The following is a 20,783-nucleotide window of genomic DNA, read 5'->3' on the forward strand; positions in this document are numbered from 1 at the left end:
GGTGATGCTTGCAATAGCTGCCTTGACACGTTTGCTCGTGGCTGCAGCAAAGAACGAAATGGAATTAGTAGAGGTAAAAACAAATAACACAATATACTCGTGTCCAGCTCGCGAGTGTCCGTTGCACTCTTGGGAACGCGAATGGTAAGCAAGCCGTTCCAGAAAGACGCTCTCGCCTGCTTCACGTCAGCACTGGAGGGAAGCTTAAACTTTGTTTGCTGGAAGACGTTGGCAGTGGTCTTAACGACGAGTTCCGGCCCTGTATTGTCCACAATCACTTCCTCTCGCGACACGCCTGCACAGAAAGCTATTTGAGAAAACGTGAAAGATTTCAGGGACATACCTGGAACTTCGACGCGAAGAATGTGGTGATTCTTGTCATCTACAATAGCTGCCTTGAGACGTTTGCTCGTGGCTGCAGCAGAAAAGGAAAAGAAATTAGTAGAGGTAAAAGAAAAAAAAACCATAATACTTGTGTCCAGCTCGGCCTCGTCACGGTCCTCAATTGGCACTGTCGAGGTTGTCCCTTCGAGCGCAGCGGCCCCCTTGGGAAGGCGAATGGTGAGAATCTCATCCTGCAGATTAGCTATTAAACCGTCGACGTTGGTGTAAGGAGGAACGGCAAGCTTTTCGGGGCGGTAAACGTCCATCTCCGTGGAAACAAGCACACCCCGTCCATGTTTTTCAACATGCACTTGATCCAGCGACGAGAGACCTGTACAGTAGTACGCAAGAGAAAAAAAAAACATGAGATAACGTTGTCTGCAGTTGACTTACCCGGCACTTGCACATCGACAGTGTAGAACTGCTGGTTCTCGAAGGACGACCACAATAGCTTGCGCTTGTCATATCCTGCACGCCACAGAGAAAAAGAAATTAAAAAAACTCCAGGCAGGATCAAAGCCATACCTTTATCAATGTGCTTGAGGCAGTTTAGCAGCAGCTGGTAAGCATGTTTCTTCTCAAAGTTGTAGAGAGCAACTAGACCGTCGTGATCAGGGAACTGGGGCAGCCCCCCGGCATCAGCCACCTCCTGCGCCAACTTGATGCTCCTGGCACACTTCGTCAAGGAAGCGTTGGAGAAGAAATCAGTGCATGGAACGACTGGTGTAGCATATGAGCTAGATTGCTCCTCGATCAGAATGGTGAGGTTGCTGGAGTGCAGACGTAAGAACCTGGTCCAGCACTCAGCGCCAAACAGACGCGCCTGCTCCTGCAACTCGTGCACGTTTGGCTCCCCGGAGAAGACTTCCTTCTCGGCTCGGCAGGCAAGAGTCCGGCAAAAGTCGTGGACGAGGCGTGTTTCTTCACGTGTGCAGTAATGTAGGGGGGGCTCTCCACGCGAGTCCCGCTTTGCATCCTCCCAGACGTCGTCCACGAGCTTGATCATGTGTGTATATGGGACGGGGTAGTCGCCTATGTCGTCAAACCCGAGTGGTTTTTCAAGACGGGGGAATTGGCCGCCCACAATTTCGGTGTACTTGAGGCTGTGATGCAGGAGATACCCCTCGAAGCAGTCGGTGGTAATATCAGAGTTGCCCAGCACCTTAAAGGCTTGGCCGAGGACACGGTTGTCTAGGCGGAGCATCACCATCCACAGAAACTCTCCAAACTCTTTGTAGGCTTCCTGGGTGGGTGGTTTGCTCACCTGAGAGACATTCCTGCCTTCGCTGCCGCTCCTACTACTCGCGATTGCTGTCTGGATGCCGCTCCTACTCCTAGTCGCCGTTGCCATGTGAATCAGCCGCCTGAACATATTGTAGGGCTTTGCTCAGATAATGAGCGTGCCGGGGACTTACAGTCGGGCTCCTCAGATTCAGATTCGGGTGAAGGTATTCGTTTTCTCTCCTCTCAATATGCAAGCTCTAAATTGTTTTCCGCTTGAAAGCTCAGACGACGAAGATGAAGACCTTTCGAAAGGTGACGATGATTTTATGGAGGAGTACTCCGACGCTATCCAACACGAGCTTAAAAACTCGAGCGTCTCCAAAACATTTGCTCAACCTGACGTGTCTCGCGCTTCTGGGTCAGCATCTACTTCTGCTACCGCTACCGGAGATGACAACTTGCCCGTGGACGTAGACCTCAACCTGCTTAAGAACCTGCTCGACTCGTACTCATCGCAGCAAGGCCTGCCCGGACCAGCGTCTAACGTCCTGGGAATGATGGGAATGCAGCTCCCAGACGACAAGGAGGAGCATAAACGTAAGACTCGGAGGAAGTGAGCGTCGATTTGGACGAGACAGAGACGGAGACAAAGCTTCCCTCGTAGAAACCAAACAGTGGGACTGTGTTACAACTTAAGGCCCACGCGTTCGGATGAGACCAAGGTATTCACATTTATTTCTTTTCTTGCCTCACATTTCTTCTCCCAGATAATACTCAACTTGGACAGTGCATAAGACATGTTAAATCATCGTTTTATGTTTTAAATTTGCGGTTTCAGGAAATGTCGGGTATTTGAGAAGCTGGATCATGTGGTTCCACGGTTCCAGGATCAGATCACGAGGCAGTAAAGTCGCCCAAGCTGGGAAATGAAGCAGCAGAGCAACAAACCGAGGGACATGGAGAAGCGGCCAAAGAGTGCTGGAGCAGCCTCCCTGTCGCTCAGCTGCGGGCTCTCGTCCTGGGTGCCAACGACCGCCTAGTCTCAATAGCATCTGGGCGTGAGTGCCAGGAACAGTAACGAGCGTCATCTCCGAGCCTCATCGCCGGCGCGTGCAGTATGGCGGTGGGAGAGTTCCTGTCGTGTCCTCGCAGCGCGACCACGAGCCGAGATAGAGAGGGAGGGGCGGCAGCACGCCGCCGGGGGTGCGGGAGAATTGACATGGACGCGCTGGCGCGACCGTGGCAGTGTCGACGACGGTGTTTACCACTGGCGGTGGCGTGCCCCTGCTAGCCGCGGGGTTCGTGGAGGCGTACTGCCATGGCGAGGCTGATGGTGTTGAGGCCCAGATAGTCGTGGACGAAGCCAAACACCGCGTTGGCGGCTGCATTTACAGTTGATTGTTAAAGTTAAAGCCGACTCTTTCTTAGAAGAAAACTAGAAATTGCCCAGCAAAAAGCCGGTGGGTTGGCAAGGTGAAGTTTTCAAAAAACTTAAAATCCGAGCCAAAAGACATACATTGGCCAAGAGTTTTATGTCATAGAGACTTGGATAAGTTGAAAGTTTTAGTGCGAAGAAAGTGTGAAAGAAAGATCTTGCCTCAACTGCCTATGTGTGAGGTGAGTACCAGATGATTGGAAAAGCTTTGAGATTTGGGCATCATGGTTTTGTTGCCAGTATTTCTCCTACGTAAGGAAAAACCAAAACAGAAAAGAAAACTGTTAAGTTCAAAGCATAAGAAAGTGAAAACCTTCAATGGGATTCTCAGGAGCAAAGACACCACAAAGTATTGCGAAAATCAAATCAAGAAAAGAAAGAAAACAGGAAAGAGTTGAAGCATTCTAGAAAAAGATGCCTGCATGGTTAGCAAGGGTAAATATAGTGCTAAAACTGATGGTACTAATCATTATATTATCTGATGTTTAATTTGCATTTGTTTTTCTTTTCCCGCTAGATAACAAAGGAAAAACTTATTGTGAGATTTTTTTTTCTTCCACAAAATGGAAGCATGATACCTATTCCCAATTGGAGCAAAATTATCTCAACCTAGAAGCTGCCTAAACCTAGACATGAACATCACTTTGACAAGTATTTTCCATACTTTTACATATTGTACAGTGTTATGAGCTCGGCAGTGGTGGAAGCTATGGCTTTCTCTACTGCGATGGTGACCTTTTCTCAATGCTATTGTGATTGAAGTTTTCTGCCATGTAGATCAAGATCCAAGATCTTCTTGGCACCCTGCCTGTCTGTCCCTATGAGTACTTACTTTTGTTTTTGTTTCAAAGACTTATAGAGCTCACCAGTAAGCATGCTCCAGCTTTGTCACAATGGTTGCCTGGGTGATTCTGTCCATCCAATTCCTCTTGCCACCCAGGTTTGTGGAAAGAGTTCTTTTAGAGATATTAGCGATTATCTTTGAACCAATGCAGGTTTGGCGTCTTGGTGGCAATCAAGCACGTGCTATAGAGCAAGGGCAAGTGACTCCCATTCTTGATCTCGATGGTAAGGTTTTGACCTGGCACAAATTGGCAGAATAGAGCAATTTCTTATCCCCAGGTAGGAATCCGTCTTTGTTCTTAATGGTAGTTGAAGAAGGTGGCATGGATTATTCTGGAGCCTTTATCTCTTGAAATGGGGAATTCCACTCTCAGCATGCAAAGAACCTAAATCATAGCTGAATTTGTGGATTCAGAAAGAAGCAGCCGTTTCGCCTTGGTCACATTTGAAGGAAGCTATCACCACTATAGCTGACCAAGAAGCTTGCTGGCCTTTTGCATTAGGTCAGCAACTGGGATCTTGCGCAAGTTGAGGTTAGGATTCTGGTCAACATGATAGTTCTGGATTCGCCTAGAAATGGTGGTGATTGGGAAACTCTTAGTCCAGTTTTGCATTTGTTTCTTGTCTTGACTGTCATAGGCAAGATAAGGGAGTGCAACACTACAACGTTGAAGGTTCTGTATCCTTGCCGAGTGAGAATCAATTACATTTCAAATTCTTCATGTACTTGTGTTCTTGGGCTCAGGTAGTAACGCTAGCTTGTGGTCAATCCTTTGCAAAGACAGAGGCCATCTCAAATAAGTTCAACATCTATAGAAATGAGATAAGGTTTTCAACACAGCTAGATTGCAGTCAAACTTGCAGTCTTGCTCATGTTGTGTAGCTTAGTCTTTCAGTTTTCTTCTTTCTTAATTTCCTGTTTTTTTCTCCAGTTCATCATTCTGCTTAAAATGATTAGCATAAAATGTAAACTAACATAAAATGTAAGCTAATATTTCTTTGTATCTCATATGTGCTTGCATTCGAGACATCTAAAATTTTGGCTGGTAGATGGAAGAGGATTAGCTGTTACAAACAGCCAGTTAGCTTATTGCAGTTTAAGCTATACTTCATCAGAATATAAATGGAGGAATTTGGCAGCGGCGGAAGCGTGGCTGACGTGTTTTGAAGGTGGGAGAGCATGTGATGCTCTCGATTCTGGCAAAGCTTCTGGGAAATTTTGTTCCTGAAGCATAAAAAATCTGAATAATCAAAAATTGAGATTTTATTAGGAAGTGTTCACCAGTGCTTAGTAAATGTTCAAAAGAAGCACCGAAGACTGTGGAATGATCGCGAGCAAATTGTCAGCCACCACTCATTTGAAAAATGCCTGAACAATGTCGGGGATAGCGACGCGATGTCCCGCTACACCTTGGCGATCGAGAACACGAGAACCGAGAGCTACATCACGGAAAATCTCTCGACACCAGGATGGTCCCCATATACTTTGGAGCTCCCAACGTCGTGGACTTCGTGTCTCCCATCCTGGCCAGCGAGTTTAGCAGCGTGGGGCGTCTGGCCGAGTTCCTCAAGGGACTGACTCAAGATCCAGTCCGGTATGCTGAGTACCACATTTACGGAGTGACTGAGAATTACTGCAGGACTAGAGCGCTCAGTCTTGATTCTCTTCCTTGCAGGCGGTGAGCAGGAAACAATGATTTTGTGAGTGCTCAGCTCGCCGTTTGTTTGTTTCTCAAGATCAGCATGAATCATTCCTTCACTTTCATTTGCGGCTCACGATTAGCACACTCGGCTGACATACTTGAGAGTAAGAGATAGCCACAACCATAATCAGCGAACTGGTCTTCATCCACCACCGCCATCTTCTTTGCGATTCGCTCCCCTCGATCGAGATCTCCATGAAGCTTGCAAGCACTCAGCAGCGAGCTCATCGCAGCCGAGTCAGGCAGAAACGGCATGCTGTCGATGAGCTCCTCCGCCTCAGCTAAAAACTTGGAGCGTCCCAGAATGTCGACCATGCAATCGTAGTGAGCAAGCAGAGGCTTGATCCCGTGCACGTCCATCATCTCCCGGAAGCTCTCGCGCCCCTGCTGGAGCTTCCCTTCGTGGCTACAGCCCGTGAGAATGGCAACAAAGGTGAGATCGTCGGGCCTGACACCGTCGAGCGCCATGAGCCTCAATGCCTCCAAGGCGAAGCTGCTACGCCCGGCTCGAGCATACGCGGACACCATTGCGTTCCATGATGGCACGTCCCTGCTGGGCATGGACTCAAACGTTTCCTTGGCACTCGTCATATGCCCGGCGTGGGCATACCCCACTGCGACAATTGTCCAGGAGACGACGGTGTGGCCGGGCATGCGATCGAACAACGACTTTGCCTCGACCATCTTCTTTCGACCCACATACGCGAGCACCACGGAGTTCCAGGAAATGACATTCTTCCTAAAGGTGGCGTGGAAGATATTTACAGCTTTGGAGACATGCCCGGCCTGCGCATACGCCTGCACCATTGCATTCCACGACACTGTGTTCTTGCCTGGGATTCGATCAAACAACTCTTGAGCGTCATCGAATAGGCCGCGGCGAATGTAGGCCTGTGTGATTGAGGTCCAAGAAACCACGTCCGGCTCTGGGACCAGATCAAAGGTTTTCTTTGCCAGCTCAAGCTCTCCAGTCTCAGCGTACACGGCCAGCATCGCATTCCACGATAAACAATTCCTGCGCGGCATTCGATCAAACACCTCCCTTGCTTTGCGGACGACATGCCCATTCTGAGCATAAGCCTGGACGAGCGCGGTCCAGACCACCACATCTCGCTCGGGCATTTGATCAAAGACCAGTTTGAGCTCGCCTACCATGGACTTTGATCCAAGGGCGGTGATAATCGCAGTCCAGCCCAAAAGTGTGTTCTGTGGCATCAACGCAAACACGCTCTGTGCTTTGTCAAGATGCCCAACCTGGGCATATGCAGAAACTATGGCAGTCCACGCCACCACGCTCTTCTCTGGAATTAAATCAAAGAGTAATCGAGCTTGAACAAGGCTTCCGACTAGCAAGTAACCTTGTAAGAGCGAGGTCCATGCAACGAGATCTCTCTCGGGGATGATTTCGAAAAGTGCTGTAGCGCTGTCTAATTTTCCGTTTTGGGCACACGCCCACATCATCGTGTTCCAGGAGAAGATATTGCGGGGAGCAATGGATTCAAACACGGCGCAAGCCTCGCCCAGGTAGCCGCATTTCCCATACGCATCGACAAGGAGGTTCATGAGGTAGCGTCGGTCGTGTGTTGCATAGGAGCCGGAGAGGATTTGTCTATGGAGATGCCTTGTTTTGTCGAGATCCTTGTTAAGAGCGCAGGATCTGAGCTTGCAAGCGAGAGCAGAGACATGCTCTTGTTTGGATTGACAATGTAGGTGTGCTAGATCGGATCTAAGCAACACCCGAGAGAAAATCATTGGAGCTCCTGATCATGTTGGCATATGCGTAACTCCGGGCTAGTTTCAGGTGGCACCGACGATCATGTCTCCACATTTGGTGATGTATGATCATCATGTTCCAAGAAAAGACGAGCAATGGACTCAAGGTAGCCGCATTTCCCATATGCCTCGACAAGGAGGCTGTTGAAGGAGCGAGCCGTAGAGGCAATGGAGATTGTCAGCTTGGAGCTTGTAAGTGAAAGTGTCAACAGATTTTTATTATTAGAAAAGTTATGATAAAATACTTAAAGTGTTATAAAGGTTTCAAAGGAATTGATGACTTTGTTTATGACTTTTATATATATATATATATATATATATATATATATATATATAGACACACACACAACTCCGTCAAAAGTAAATTTATAAGAGATTAAATGTTTCACTCAAATATGGATAAAAATGTGTAAAATAAAGACATTTCATATATTTATTATAATGGTATTTTTAGTTAAAGTTAAAAGTATAAATTACGATTTAAGTAATGAAGTTAAAATTCATTATGGATACTGATATTAAATGCTATTTTTTAAAAGTAGATAAGTATAATTTTGGAACATTAATATTTGGTTTATTACTTTATTTTGATGTGCTATAAATAAAAATAATGTTTTCGTTGATTTAGTTGTATATAAATTTACATGGAGAATCAAAAATGTAAATATTGGTATCCATGATGATGGAATTTCTAAAATGATAAAAACAAATTGTTGAGCAGCATACATAGAGTTTATTAAAGCTCTGTAATAAATAAATAAATAAATACTCAGAATTTTGATATATTAAACTTGAATTTTATTAATTTTAAATTTAATATATATTTTTAGGAGCTCATTGTTAAAAGAAGGGAAAACAACAAAACTACTAATAAAATACTAAAGAAAAAAAGAATAAAAGATGGATTTTAATCCAAAAACGTAATTAAATTTGGGGGTAGGGCATAGAATTTAGTAAATCAAGTATTTAAAAAAAAACACTTATGTTTTGAATTGTTAAAACACTTGGAGTGTGATACCAAAAATAATATTTACATGTAAAACTTTCTTTGAAAACTTCTTTACAGCTCAGTGCCATATAGGACAATTCATTTGCCTATATGATTGCACTAGCTTTAGGGCCTAAGTTTGACCAAAGAAAGGCAAAAGGGAGAAAGCTATTGTTCTTCTTTGTTGCTTTTTCAATCACGTCTCAACTATCTATACATTGTTATTATCAACAAGGCACACTACATGGCTTAAATAAACACTTAAATTCTTGCATGGCATGGACTTTCCTTCTTCTTGATTGTTCTTGTGATCTTCTAGTAGTAATGTTGGGGAATTTGGGGTACTTGCAAACATGTACACTAGTTTATTGAGCATGCCTAGGCCTGCTGTAAATTAGCTGCTCCAGCTCCAAAGAGCTGGAGAAAAACAGAATTCCCCTAACAAGTGATAGGCTAAAAGCATTGATTGAGAGAGAGAATGGCTTAGGTAGGAAAAGAAAAATGGGAAGAAAGTCTGGAGTGTCACTAGTAGCATTTTTGGATTGCAACTGTGCTCTTGGACATTCCTGGCTGATTTTGAGGGATTCCCACCTGATGAAGAATGGGATTTCTTGGCTTAACCATAGCTATTGAGGATTGAATAGATTTACTTAACAAAGAGTATTTACATGGTTGGTTGTACATGTAGCATGAAATATTTTCATATATGGCATGCCCGAATGCCAATATTATCACATTTTGATTACTATATTATAGAATTCAAAATATGATTGTGTACATTATAATATTTTGTGGAATAAAAACTGTAGACAGAAATTTTCACAAAATTTATAATAAGGGACTTCGTATGTAGATCTATGCAGATCTAATAAAACATCACACAAGGGCCACAGTCATTTAACATAAATGTGTAAAAGCAAACTAAATTTATATGGATAGAATGGGTAAAGCCATATAATTTAACACTCTTCTTTTGTGTGCATAGTATGTGCAGTCCTTTGCAATGACTATACCATATTCTATCTTAAATTTCTTAAAACATAAATAATTTAGCAACACTACATTTTATAAATAATAACCTTACCATATTAGATGATGTAAAATTAAACTGTTTTTTCAATGTTTTATACCAATTCCTAATAAACTTTCAAATTGGAAAACTGTTCTATTAAACAAAAGTAAGCATATTTACCATAACTAAAGCTAGTGGCATTGATTTGCTTACAAATGCAACTATAGATCTCTTATTCTTTATATAAAACTTAATCTTCAAAATATCAATAATCCAAAACATATTCACTGTTTAATAAATAATTATAAATTAATTATTTTAAGAATATTCTAAGAAATTCGAACCAGAAATAACTTAAAAGGGGAAAAGCTATTTAGAATTATTTGACCTGTTAATTGCTATGGCAGCTAAATTTTGACTGGCTGGGACGAGTAGGTTCCGGTCAAGCGGAGGCAGCAGCGGGTTTTCTACAAACAGGTGGGTCGCCGCGCGCGGATCCCTATAATCCTTCTCTCCTCTGGTTTGGTTTCTAGGCTTGAGTGAATGTTTTGAGCATCGCCAGTAACAATATGGCGTCGCTCAGAATAGCCACCACTCACTGCTGCCAATCGCAATTGAAGCAGGAATTTGGATCGAGTTCGCTGCCGCTGAGAGGAAAGGGCGCGGACCTGAGAAGAGCAGCAGCTAGGAAGAAGATCCAATTGTGCTCGTCACCGTCATTAGGTTCCAGGACCGCCGTGATAAGATCCGCCATGGCTGCTCCACTTGAGAAGCCGGCCCATCTGGAAAAGCTGGAGCTCAAGCCCGTCACCACCATCTCCGGTACTGTCAAGCTTCCCGGCTCGAAGTCCCTGTCAAATAGAACACTACTTCTGGCCGCTCTCGCCGAGGTTGATACAAACTCTCCCCTCTTTCGTGCCTTAGGTTCTTCTGGAAGCTGCTAACTTCGTGGAGCACAGGGAACTACGTTCGTGGAGAATTTACTGGATAGCGATGACGTTCGCTACATGGTGGCAGCGCTCAAAACTCTGGGACTTGATGTGAGTGAAGATCGGGCGAATAACACTGCGACCGTGGTTGGCTGTGGCGGAAAATTCCCAGTCAAGGAGCAAAATGGAGAGGGAATAGAGCTCTTTCTCGGCAACGCCGGGACGGCTATGAGGCCATTGACAGCAGCCGTTGCTGTGGCTGGAAGAAATGCAAGGTCACTTATTCCTTCTTCTCCTTGATCTGGAGTTCTTATCAGTTGTTTGTGGTTTTATCACCAGGTATATATTGGATGGAGTTCCTCGAATGCGGGAAAGACCGATTGGAGATCTAGTCGACGGTTTGAAGCAACTTGGAGCGGATGTGGAATGCAACCCAAGCACAAGGTGTCCGCCTGTGACTGTGAACGCCAAGGGTGGTCTTCCCGGAGGAAATGTAAGCTTTTTTGCTCTCTTTCTTCTTTTTCATGGTCGAACGTTGGTTTTGGATTGTAGATCAAACTCTCTGGATCCATAAGCAGCCAGTATCTCACCGCATTGCTGCTGTCAGCTCCTCTGGCTACGGGTGACGTCGAGATTGAGATCGTCGACAAGCTCATCTCGGTCCCATACGTTGATATGACTCTAAAGTTGATGGAGAGGTTTGGAGTCTCCGTGCAGCGCTACGGAGCCTGGGAGAAGTTCACGATTGCTGGCAACCAAACTTACAGGTAACCTGGTTCTACTCCTTCATTTTTTTCGCCCTTTCCTAAGCTATGGGCTCTTGGAATGTAGATCGCCTGGGAAAGCATACGTCGAAGGAGATGCGTCCAGTGCGAGCTATTTTCTCGCAGGAGCGGCAATAACTGGAGGCACAGTCAAAGTCGAGGGCTGTGGTACTACAAGCCTTCAGGTACATACAAAAAAAAAAACCCTCTTTGACAATCCTAGCATGCCTCATCGAAATCTTTCACAGGGAGACGTGAAGTTTGCCAAGGTTTTGGAGAAAATGGGAGCCACTGTGGAATGGACGGAAAGCTCCGTAACAGTAACCGGCCCTCCAGTGAGCACCAAGACGGGCCGGAGGCTCAAGGGGATCGACGTGAACATGAACGCCATGCCCGACGTTGCCATGACGCTGGCGGTAGTCGCGCTCTATGCTGACGGCCCGACCGCCATCAGAGACGGTAAGGCTAAAGTTTCTATGCTTTGTCTGATTGATAGCTCTCTCTTTCATTTGTTTCTTTCTTTGCAGTCGCAAGCTGGAGAGTCAAAGAAACCGAGCGCATGATAGCGATTTGCACCGAGCTAAGAAAGGTAAGCTACATGATTTTCTCCTCTTTCTAGCTTGCTTGGCTTCTCTCTTTCTTTTTCTTTTTCTTTGTTTTGTGCTCTCCTTCGATCGATGTTGCGGTTCTGAAAGATCTAAATTTTTGGACGCGTTTCAGCTCGGAGCAACCGTGGAAGAGGGCCCAGACTACTGCATTATCACTCCGCCAAAGACCATCAAACCCGCAGCTATCGACACTTACGACGACCACCGGATGGCGATGGCCTTTTCTCTGGCGGCGTGTGGAGGCACGCCTATAACCATCAACGATCCCAGCTGCGTGAGGAAGACATTCCCGACTTACTTCGACGTGTTCAGCAGCATGGCAACGCTGTAAAGCGAGAAGTTTGAACGAAGAACGAGGAAACAATTGACAGGACTTATTTAACTTCGCTCGGCAACCAAATTTCTTCACGGAAGAGCTAGAGGACGGAAAAGACAGTACAGTCAGGCATTGGAAAGATTGGAGTTATCTGTTTTTGTGAGGAGTTTCGGATGCGTTGAATATCCGACCGTTGACTTAAAAGGTAGACAAGAAAAGCAGTTATTTTGCATAAAAGATATTTAAACACGGATGATCCAGTAAAGCTGTTTTTAATTATTGTTTAGGGATTAATGACGGAGATCCGGGCGCTGGATGAGCTGCTGGGGCATGCCGAGTCGCGGCTTGCAGCACAGTGCTTCAGTGTTCCTTACCAGGGCCATGCGCACGAAGAGCTCTACCGCCAGGTGCGTGAGCTCCGTCGAAAGGTCCGGCAAGCCCTCCACTACAGCGTGTATGCTGCGTTTGTTCAAACGTCGGGATTTGGCAAAACGAGGGCGGTGTTTGAAATGGCGTGCCTGGGGGTGTATATCTGCTACTGCAGCCTGGCAGCCAAGGGCTCCTCCGCATTTCCTCCCAGGACGGAGCTCCTTGCGGACAGGCTTTCGGAGGCAGCGAGCGAGATCGAGATGGTGCTGTATCTCAAAGCTTGGCTACTTGTCTTGTACGAGGAACTCCAGCGAGGTGTCACCGCCCAGCAGTGGAAAGACATGCAGCTTCCCGGCGGCGGGAATCTGGCCAAGAGAGTCCACCAGGTGTGGAGTGATCTCCTTGACAAGCCTAACGAGGAGGAGTGGATGGTGTTGGACGATCCAGACAAGGCGAGTGCTGCCATGTTGGAAGATCCGATAAGTAGAATCAATGGCATGTTTCCGCCTTCGGCTTCTCGGCCCCGTGTGATCTTCGTGTTCGACGAGGCCAGAGGACTGCAGGACGACGCAGAGCTTGGAAAGGCTCCGTTCAACCAAATCCGGAGAGCTCTCAGGGTGTTTTTCAACCACAGGCAGTTCTTTGCTCTCATGCTGGACACGGCTTCAAAGATCTGCAAAGATTTTCTCCCGAGGAGGAGTGAAGAGGACAGCGCAAGAGCTTTGAAGCTTGCACTGGGGCTGCTTCCGCCAATCTACTTCATCCCCACCCTGAGCGTCAACAAAGTTGTGGCGGGGAAGACGAAGGAGGAGTATGTGAATCCGTTCGCCTGGATGACATACGGCCGGCCTATGTGGGCAGCGAGGCTTGCAGTAGAGAAGGATACAGCCAGGCTTCAGGAGTTTGCAGTGCAGAAGCTGGTGGGTGTTGTGCGGGGCGAGTTTCATGGCACGCAGGTGAATGTTGAGGAAGGGGAGATGACGGAGAGCCAAGCCATTGCAATGCTCACGGCCTGTGCAGGTTTGCAAGTATGTGCTCGCTCGCCTCTTGCCGAAGTAATGGCTGCGTCGCATATGAACTTGGTGCTGCGGGTGGCGAAAGGCCCAAGCCGGATATTCGTGGGGCTTCCAGTGGAACCCATCCTTGCCGAAGCAGCAGCAGGGCTTCTGCGCGACGACATCGTCAAGCAGAAGGCGCTAATGCACGTAGAGAGCGCATGCATGTCTGGCTACGTGACCCCAGGCCCCAGGGGCGAGTTCGTTGCCAAGTTCATTTTGGTGGCGGCATCATGGGCCTTGGCAGACGACAACTTGGACGAGCACTACCTCCGTCCGGTTCCCGTGGCTGACTACGTCCGCAAGCTTCTAGTCAATGGGCGGGCCGATCATGCCTCCTTCAGGGAGCTCGAGCGCAACCTTCCAGCCGGCGGTATGGTTTTCTTCAACGCTTTTGTAGCCGTCAATACTGTTCCGGACGAGGCCATGCTCGGGAAGTGCTGTGCGAGTGGCTGCGCCATCATGTACAGCGCCGACAATAACTTGCCAGGAGCTGACGCGATCATTCCGGTATGGAAACCCCAGGGGATGACATGCATCGTCATCTCGGTGAAGAACTTGCAGAGGGCCGGGTGGCTAGAGAAGGCTTCGGTGGACAAAGTCAAGTGTGAGTTCACAAGAGTGGAGGTAGCACAGGGTTTACCAGTTCTCTGCACGGTGGCAATGTCGCTCAGGGAACCCAGCATGCAGGACTCAACCAACTGGATATTGTGGGATGATCTTCCCGACATGCATAGTCATGTCACTTGCTACGGGATCCAGCACAACTATGACTACTTGTCCACTGAAGTGAAGCAGCTGCTGCAGAGCATCCTGGTTACCGTGCCTGATCCCATGCACGGTGCGAACAAGGAAGAGGCGGAGTGGATCAAGCAGATGTTGCCAGAGCGTTTTGAGAATGCGGAGAGGCTCTTCCGTCGCTGGAATTGATAGCATTTTCCTTTGTTAAGGTTAAGTGAATATCTAAGTATATGTGCTCTTAAACTGAAAACTACAGGAAGCATTTTCATGCTTCTGTTTTCAAAGAACCTCTGTCACGGAGTTCCTCGCGTGTTTGACAAAGTTTTTTTCTAGTATTAAGTCGCAAATCTTTGCTGAAGGAATTGATCCTAAAACATTTACTGAAACTTAGCCATATTTAGAACGAGAGTAAACAAATATAATTTTTAAAAAATGATGAATAAATAATCTGAATGGACCCCAATTTATTTTATGGATCATCCCCAGATCATCTATATACAGATTGATAAGGTTCATCTACACGATATTCTTGTTTAAAGGTTGGTAAAAACATAATATATGCATATAATACAATTCAATGGTTCTATGGAAAGGGATGGTTTAAATTTGAGTTGAATTCATGAGTTAAGCTCAATTAAGCTCAAGTCAATATCAGCGTAATTTGATTTGTTTGTTGGTTTATTATTACATTTATAATAATTAAGTATTATGAATTTTATTGTTGACAAAGAGTGCAAACTTAATAAAATAAAAGCTATTGATTGGCTATGTGATCTTAACAACTTGCTCAATTATACGTTTTAGCTAACCATATTAACATACAATGGTAGTTCTATCTTTTAACTTTTATCCACACTATCAAGACTGAAAACTACAAAAAAAAAGAGTGTGAAAAATATTCTATTGGCATCCACTACATTATAATTATGTTTTTTATTGGGCATCCAAATACTTGTTTCATTACCATGATCACAATTTTAATTATAAAAACAATCATACAATAGTAAAGCATAACTCAAATAACAAAATAGGCTATACAAATCTCTTTTGTAAGATTGTTGCCACTTTAGTGAGATAGAAATGGATCAAGCTAAAGTGCCATTTTAAAAGATATTCCTGTAGTTGCTATTGGAAAAGATGAAGAAGTCATTTCTCTCTCAGAAGTAATATCAGAAAATGAATTATAAAATATCTGGACCACTAAAAAAGCACAAAATAAAATATTCTCAAAGCCCATCTAGGTATACTTAATAGCATACCAAAAATATAGACTCTTGGTGAACTTTAAACTATTAAATTCAATTTGTTACCAGTTCTATTAACTTATTGTGGTCTATGTAAAAGAACTCAATTAAAACATAAAATTCATCAAAATCACACACATTTTAACTTTTAAAGTCTCATCAGCGTGGGTATGCAAACTGGATTTTACTGCATGCAATAATAGGATTTATTATCAATGATCCAAAATATAGGAAACTTTATTATTATTTTTAAAATACTTATTATTAAAAAGGAAAACACTTACTTTACTACCCTTAATCCATATATCACCTCTTCCTTCATGTTTAAATATCACCAAAATTTTAAGCTCGAGTATGAAAATCAAATGGTTTTGGCTGGAAACAAATTTAGAAAAATCTATCTAAGTATATTCTTTAGTATAAAGGTATAATGCTAATTGTTTTACTTATTATTGAAACAAACCATGCTAAGATCTACTCTGATTTCTCCCTTGGTTTGTGGCTTGATCTCAAGCGAGGGATTGTACTTGGACAGGCGTGACACACCATGGAAATCCATTACCTCCATCTTCTCATGCTCTTGACATGATATAAAGGATCCATGATACGTACAAGGTTCCTACAAGTTGGTTCTTGTTTAGAATCAAGAAGGTGATGAAGTGATATATTCAATTAGAAGTCAGCAGAGCCCTTTATTGATACACAACTGTACCAAGTTCGATGGCTCCGTGCCTGCCTGGAGCCTTCATCTTCAATAACGCGCCATATGCCTACAGTATGGCCTGGTCTTGTCACAAGCACTTTGTTGGTCCCCACAATGGTTGCATTTACAAGGAGTACGACCGTGACATTGGAGTTTTGAGGATTTTCTTCATCAGGTATAACCTTCTGGGTGTGTGGTTATTTGAGAGCTACACAAGCTCACAGGAAAAGGGAAGCTTTTGTCAAACAGGTGGTATGATGACAAGAATTGGAAACCGAGACAACACTTTGTCATTGCTTGTTAGGAGCACAATTTACGGCTTGCTGCACAATATTAGGGCAAAGAAGACTTTCGTTTTACTCCTGGAGAAATAAGGAAGAATCGCAGTATTTAAAGGGTATTATGATATTTTCTTATGGTTTTGTTCTTTGGCCTTGTGTCAAATTTTTAAATATTTTAAAATATGTATGAGATGTAAAAAAAACCCATTATTTCATTTAAAATTTAAATATTTTATAATTAAAATGATCATTACAATGTCTCCATATGTGTTGTCAAAATATGGAAGTACTGTTTGTGTTGATTCTTCACTAGAATGTCATAGAAAAGCTTGATCCCAGTAACAAAAGTTCCCATTAATGAAACTAAGATAGTTTGTCCAGGCAGTCCTACAATAAGAGTACATTTTTTTTTAAATATTAAAACCATACCGAAAGAAACAATTTCACACCAAGCTGTTCATCCTACTCAATCTAAACGGGACGGAACAGCCTCACATCAGATGCCACAGAGGAACTTAACCAAGAGAAAGAGAAAAAACTGTCGGTCAGTCCGCATTGGGGCAAATTGGTCTTTGCTCGCTTTTCCTGTACGATGCAAAGAAGAATGGCAGTGGCAGCAAATTGAGGAGGAAGGAGTGATCTATTTTGTCGAGAACTTTACAAGGAGATTCCTCTGGAATGTCATAAGTACAAAGTTTACACTGCAGAAAGTGGACAGTCCTTCACTCTCTTTTGGCCTTCCTTGTGTTCAGACGCTCACGCCATGGACGGTGCATTAGATTAGATTAATCGCACTTAAACTAAACACACACTGCTTAGCACTAACACTCCCTCCCCAGTGTGGTCCACGATATGACAAACTTCGCTTCACTCATGAAATCGACGTTCGATTTGCAGCTTGTTGACGCCAACTCACGTCATTGACGGCTAGATTCCGCTGACGTGGCTCAGCCACGCTGGAAAATGCCCGGCCAGCGGGGCGGCGGGTCATCATTTCCACACTGTGGCCATATTCATGCCAAGCGACTCAACCGCGGTTAGGTCTTGTGACCGCGGTCACTCCATCCAGAGTATAGCTTTCTTGTTCTTTTTGTGGATGCGAGGGAGGGAGGGAGATGGTGCGCCTACACGCTCGCCTCGCCCACCCGGGCGCACAGTTCTTGTTCTTGATCTCCCAGGCGCCGGGGCAGATGGATGGCGCCATAGATGCGCGCCGCGTCGAGATCGGCGGAAAAGATTTCGCTCGCGTTCTCGCCATTTTCGGCGCCGCGCACCGCAAATCCTTCGTCTTGGAGCTGGAATCGCCCCCGAGGTACGTAATATCGAGGTATCCGCCGCGACGAGCGATTTAGGAGGCCGAATTGCAGTGTGTCGAGCCGAATTTCTTCGGATTCCACAGTGTCAGTGTCGCAATAGGCCCCGGCCTTGATCGCTAAACCTGTCGTGTGGATCCGGCCTAGAAGTAGAATCAAGTGTCGCGAGTTTCTTTCTTGGCAGGGTTTTTGGTGCTCCGTTCGTGCGTGGCACTGCATATAGGAAGGATTGTGATGCATGGCATGTGTCGATGGGAAGTTTTGCTTGCGAGAATAGCCTTGGAGAGCTTGCAATCGCTGATCAAACAAGGCTTGAGGTTTTTCCAGGAGAAATCTCGAAGGTTTTGTTGCTAAATTGTGAGTGTGTCTGTGATATTGACAAGGCTCAATCAGGCTGCAATGCTACTCGAGCTAATTAGTGATGCTGCCAGCTTGAGCCGTGCCAATATCACATAGATAGCTAGCCATGACTTCCCTGATCCCGCGTGTTCCTCGAGTCGAGCTTGACGTCTTGGACTTTCCATTTTCAAAGGCAAATTCTTATTTTTCTTCTTCTTCTTTTTCCATTGGACTTTGCTAGATTGTCATGGCCAAGTTTTCCGGTTCCGTATGCTTAGCTCTTGACTAAGTTGCTTAAACAAGTAGCAATCGCGCGAATGTGCTCTTTCCAGCTGACGTGCTTTGCAGGCTTTGAGTAATCTGGCCAGCTTAGAATCCATTCTTGAAAGGAACGCGATGTTCATCATGCGAGTGGGGACTAGGCTATCACTCTGGGAGACCGGGCGGCGTGGTTGCAATGGAAGTTGAAAGAAGGTAATGTTTAAGCTATTCTTTTCTTTTTTTCTCCCCCGCGGACTATATCGTATTCTATCATCTTTTCTCAAAATGTCAACTTCCGAGCTAGAAAGAGACCTTTGAATTGCTGCAAACCAGCTGTGTCGAAGGCGATCACCAATCGAGCGTTACGCGAGAAGATTTTAATGTTTTGAGGCATGGGCGACAAGATTGAAGCGGGGTTGACTAAATTCGAGTAAGAAACTCTTGGAGGATTTGAGGCCGCGCGCATGACACTGGGTGTAGTGAGCTATATCTGGGAGAAGTAAAATTAATCCTCGGAGGACCTTGGCCTGGGGAATGTTCGCAAAGAAATGGTCACAGTGCTCGAAGGATGGCATGATTTGTAATGCTGGATGTGTGAATATGTTTAAACAAGCCATGGTACCATTTCCATGCACGCTTGGATTGGACCTAGTTAAACTATGTGTTGACCCGTGAAATCCTAAGATCGTTTTGGAAGCTAACAACACAAGCTATAGTTATCAACACACACCAAAAACTTTCTTACCCCTTCCCTCCACGCGAGGTCAAGGCCGTCATGATGATTTACCCGGGTGTCGAAACAACCATCTCGGATTCTTTACTTTTTTCTAAGTTTTCACCCTCTCTCGGGAATCATGAATCCACGAAGGAATCCATTAAGGCAGCCTCGGAATTTCTCGAAAGTTTAATGAATGGTACATTTTGTGCTTGCATTGCAATGCAAGCTAAGGTAAAAATGTAAGCTTATAGCTGACCTCCGTGTTATTATAATTGTTTAGCATCTTTCTATGAAGATTTGCAGAGAGAGCTACTCTAAGAGTTTCTACCATGAGGGGGCAAAAAGGAAGACAAGCACAAGCTAGATAAGTTCTATAGCATGATGTATGTGGCATGTGGCGCATGCCACCATGATCATCATGATCTCCACCCCCGGAATTTCCACGCACGCCGAATTGTACCGTGGAGAACACCGACCGATCCCCCAAGGAAAGGCATGCGCCACCCCCATGCCATTCATGTGATCCCCATCTCCCATAGATTCTCTCCCCATGCAGCAAATGCCCAGTTGCGGCAAAAGCAAGCGCGCAAAACGCACGCCCCTTTTTCGTCAAGAGGATGGAAGACTCTTGCTCCAGGCACGATGTCACGAAATACCACTTCCTTGACACGCGAGGTGTCAATCTTTTGAAGTCTCCGTCCCAAAGACAAGAGATCGATCCAAGCGCGCTTTTCGTGAGAACCAGGATGATTACACGGAGAAATGTCTTTCGTCAAATGGCTGGCTTGACATGCTCGCAAACTTCCATTCGCTCTCGTTCTCTCGATGTTCGAAGTATTTTATTTCTATGTAGAGGTCGTATAGGCAGTTGACTCACTAATTTACTAGCATGCCTTGTCCTGATATCGATCATTCAAAAACATGGCGCTGCCTCCAAAGTGATTATCACAAATCGAAGCTGGTTTTCCTGATATACTCCATGGCCAGCCCGCGCCCCCTCAAGAACTTTCGCATTAAACTGTGTCGTTTCTTTGAGTGGGATGGGATCCATCTATTCCTCGCCTTGATCCCAGAGCGATGATTCTATACTAATATATATACACATATATATACACCTGCAACTACACGAAATCGAAGTATTCAAACGCAATAGCAAGTTATAGTCGTCGCGTACTGCTTGGATCTTCGTAACTGGATCACAAAAGGAGACCGCGACCATCAACATTGAGCCGCGCGAAAAGAAAGCTTTGCGCATGAATGAATGGAGGCGTGCCGCTGGGACCAATTTCCCTCGCTTAGATTATCTTGTATACAAATGTATTCCAGTTCCCAACAACAATAGCTGGGGGGCTTCACCTAAGTTTTACATAATTTCTTTGTTTTCTCTCCAGTTATTTTGGTGTGTAGATCACGGGATGGCGTACAGACGTACGCAGCATATTGTATCTCTACATGCTCTTTGAAAGTCAAGGTTTATGCTTGTATATACAGTGTTGAGCGAAGCTTTACCACAGCAATCATTCGCTTGTGCATGCTTGAGCTCGAAACTTCGAGATCTGGAACAAAATTATATAGCATAATGTTTGTTTAGCTTGTCTTTGTTACTCCTGACCCTCGCCTGATCATCTAGCTAATGGATGGTGAGTGACTTTTGCAAAATGGGTGTGTGAAGAAAAGGTGGCCAAACAAAAAGAGGGGAAAAAGTGGTGGCTTGTCCAAGGCTCGCAATCATGGAGACAAAATGTACAGTGTTTGTTTTTCTGTGACTTTGTCTAACTGT

The 20,783-nt window shown here is 45.0% G+C and overlaps 4 protein-coding genes and 1 long non-coding RNA gene across 6 annotated transcripts; 4 read left to right on the forward strand and 1 right to left on the reverse strand.

Moving 5' to 3' along the window:
• Positions 1-1,780: 1,780 nt before the first annotated feature.
• On the forward strand, positions 1,781-2,225 carry LOC9652413 (protein ecdysoneless homolog). Its single transcript, XM_024666727.1, has 2 exons — positions 1,781-1,832; positions 1,894-2,225. The coding sequence occupies exon 2, from the start codon at positions 1,935-1,937 to the stop codon at positions 2,223-2,225; it is 291 nt and encodes a 96-aa protein (XP_024522495.1). The 5' UTR covers positions 1,781-1,832; positions 1,894-1,934.
• An 8-nt stretch (positions 2,226-2,233) lies between these two features.
• LOC112343374 lies at positions 2,234-2,443 on the forward strand. Its single transcript, XR_002991258.1, has 2 exons — positions 2,234-2,330; positions 2,376-2,443. It is a non-coding gene; the product is annotated as an uncharacterized LOC112343374 (long non-coding RNA).
• Positions 2,444-5,634: 3,191 nt separating this feature from the next.
• LOC112343383 (pentatricopeptide repeat-containing protein At4g02750-like) lies at positions 5,635-7,152 on the reverse strand. Its single transcript, XM_024666728.1, has one exon. The coding sequence runs from the start codon at positions 7,150-7,152 to the stop codon at positions 5,635-5,637; it is 1,518 nt and encodes a 505-aa protein (XP_024522496.1).
• A 2,611-nt stretch (positions 7,153-9,763) lies between these two features.
• On the forward strand, positions 9,764-12,244 carry LOC9652234 (3-phosphoshikimate 1-carboxyvinyltransferase 2). Of its 2 annotated transcripts, none has more exons than XM_024666737.1 (9): positions 9,764-9,839; positions 9,896-10,252; positions 10,322-10,566; positions 10,631-10,784; positions 10,844-11,058; positions 11,123-11,240; positions 11,304-11,514; positions 11,583-11,644; positions 11,776-12,244. In XM_024666737.1, exons 2-9 carry the CDS (start codon positions 9,932-9,934, stop codon positions 11,992-11,994), a joined length of 1,545 nt encoding a protein of 514 aa, XP_024522505.1. In that variant the 5' UTR covers positions 9,764-9,839; positions 9,896-9,931; the 3' UTR covers positions 11,995-12,244. The 2 variants fall into 2 exon arrangements, with proteins under 2 accessions (XP_024522505.1, XP_002993040.1); XM_002992994.2 differs by having other exon boundaries at positions 9,986-10,252.
• Positions 12,245-17,432: 5,188 nt separating this feature from the next.
• LOC112343390 lies at positions 17,433-18,945 on the forward strand. Its single transcript, XM_024666754.1, has 2 exons — positions 17,433-17,684; positions 18,373-18,945. The coding sequence occupies exons 1-2, from the start codon at positions 17,469-17,471 to the stop codon at positions 18,490-18,492; spliced, it is 336 nt and encodes a 111-aa protein (XP_024522522.1). The 5' UTR covers positions 17,433-17,468; the 3' UTR covers positions 18,493-18,945.
• The last annotated feature ends 1,838 nt before the right edge of the window (positions 18,946-20,783 follow it).

Source organism: Selaginella moellendorffii, unplaced genomic scaffold, assembly GCF_000143415.4.
Source record: "Selaginella moellendorffii unplaced genomic scaffold, v1.0 SELMOscaffold_147, whole genome shotgun sequence".
NCBI classification, from domain to species: Eukaryota; Viridiplantae; Streptophyta; class Lycopodiopsida; order Selaginellales; family Selaginellaceae; genus Selaginella; species Selaginella moellendorffii.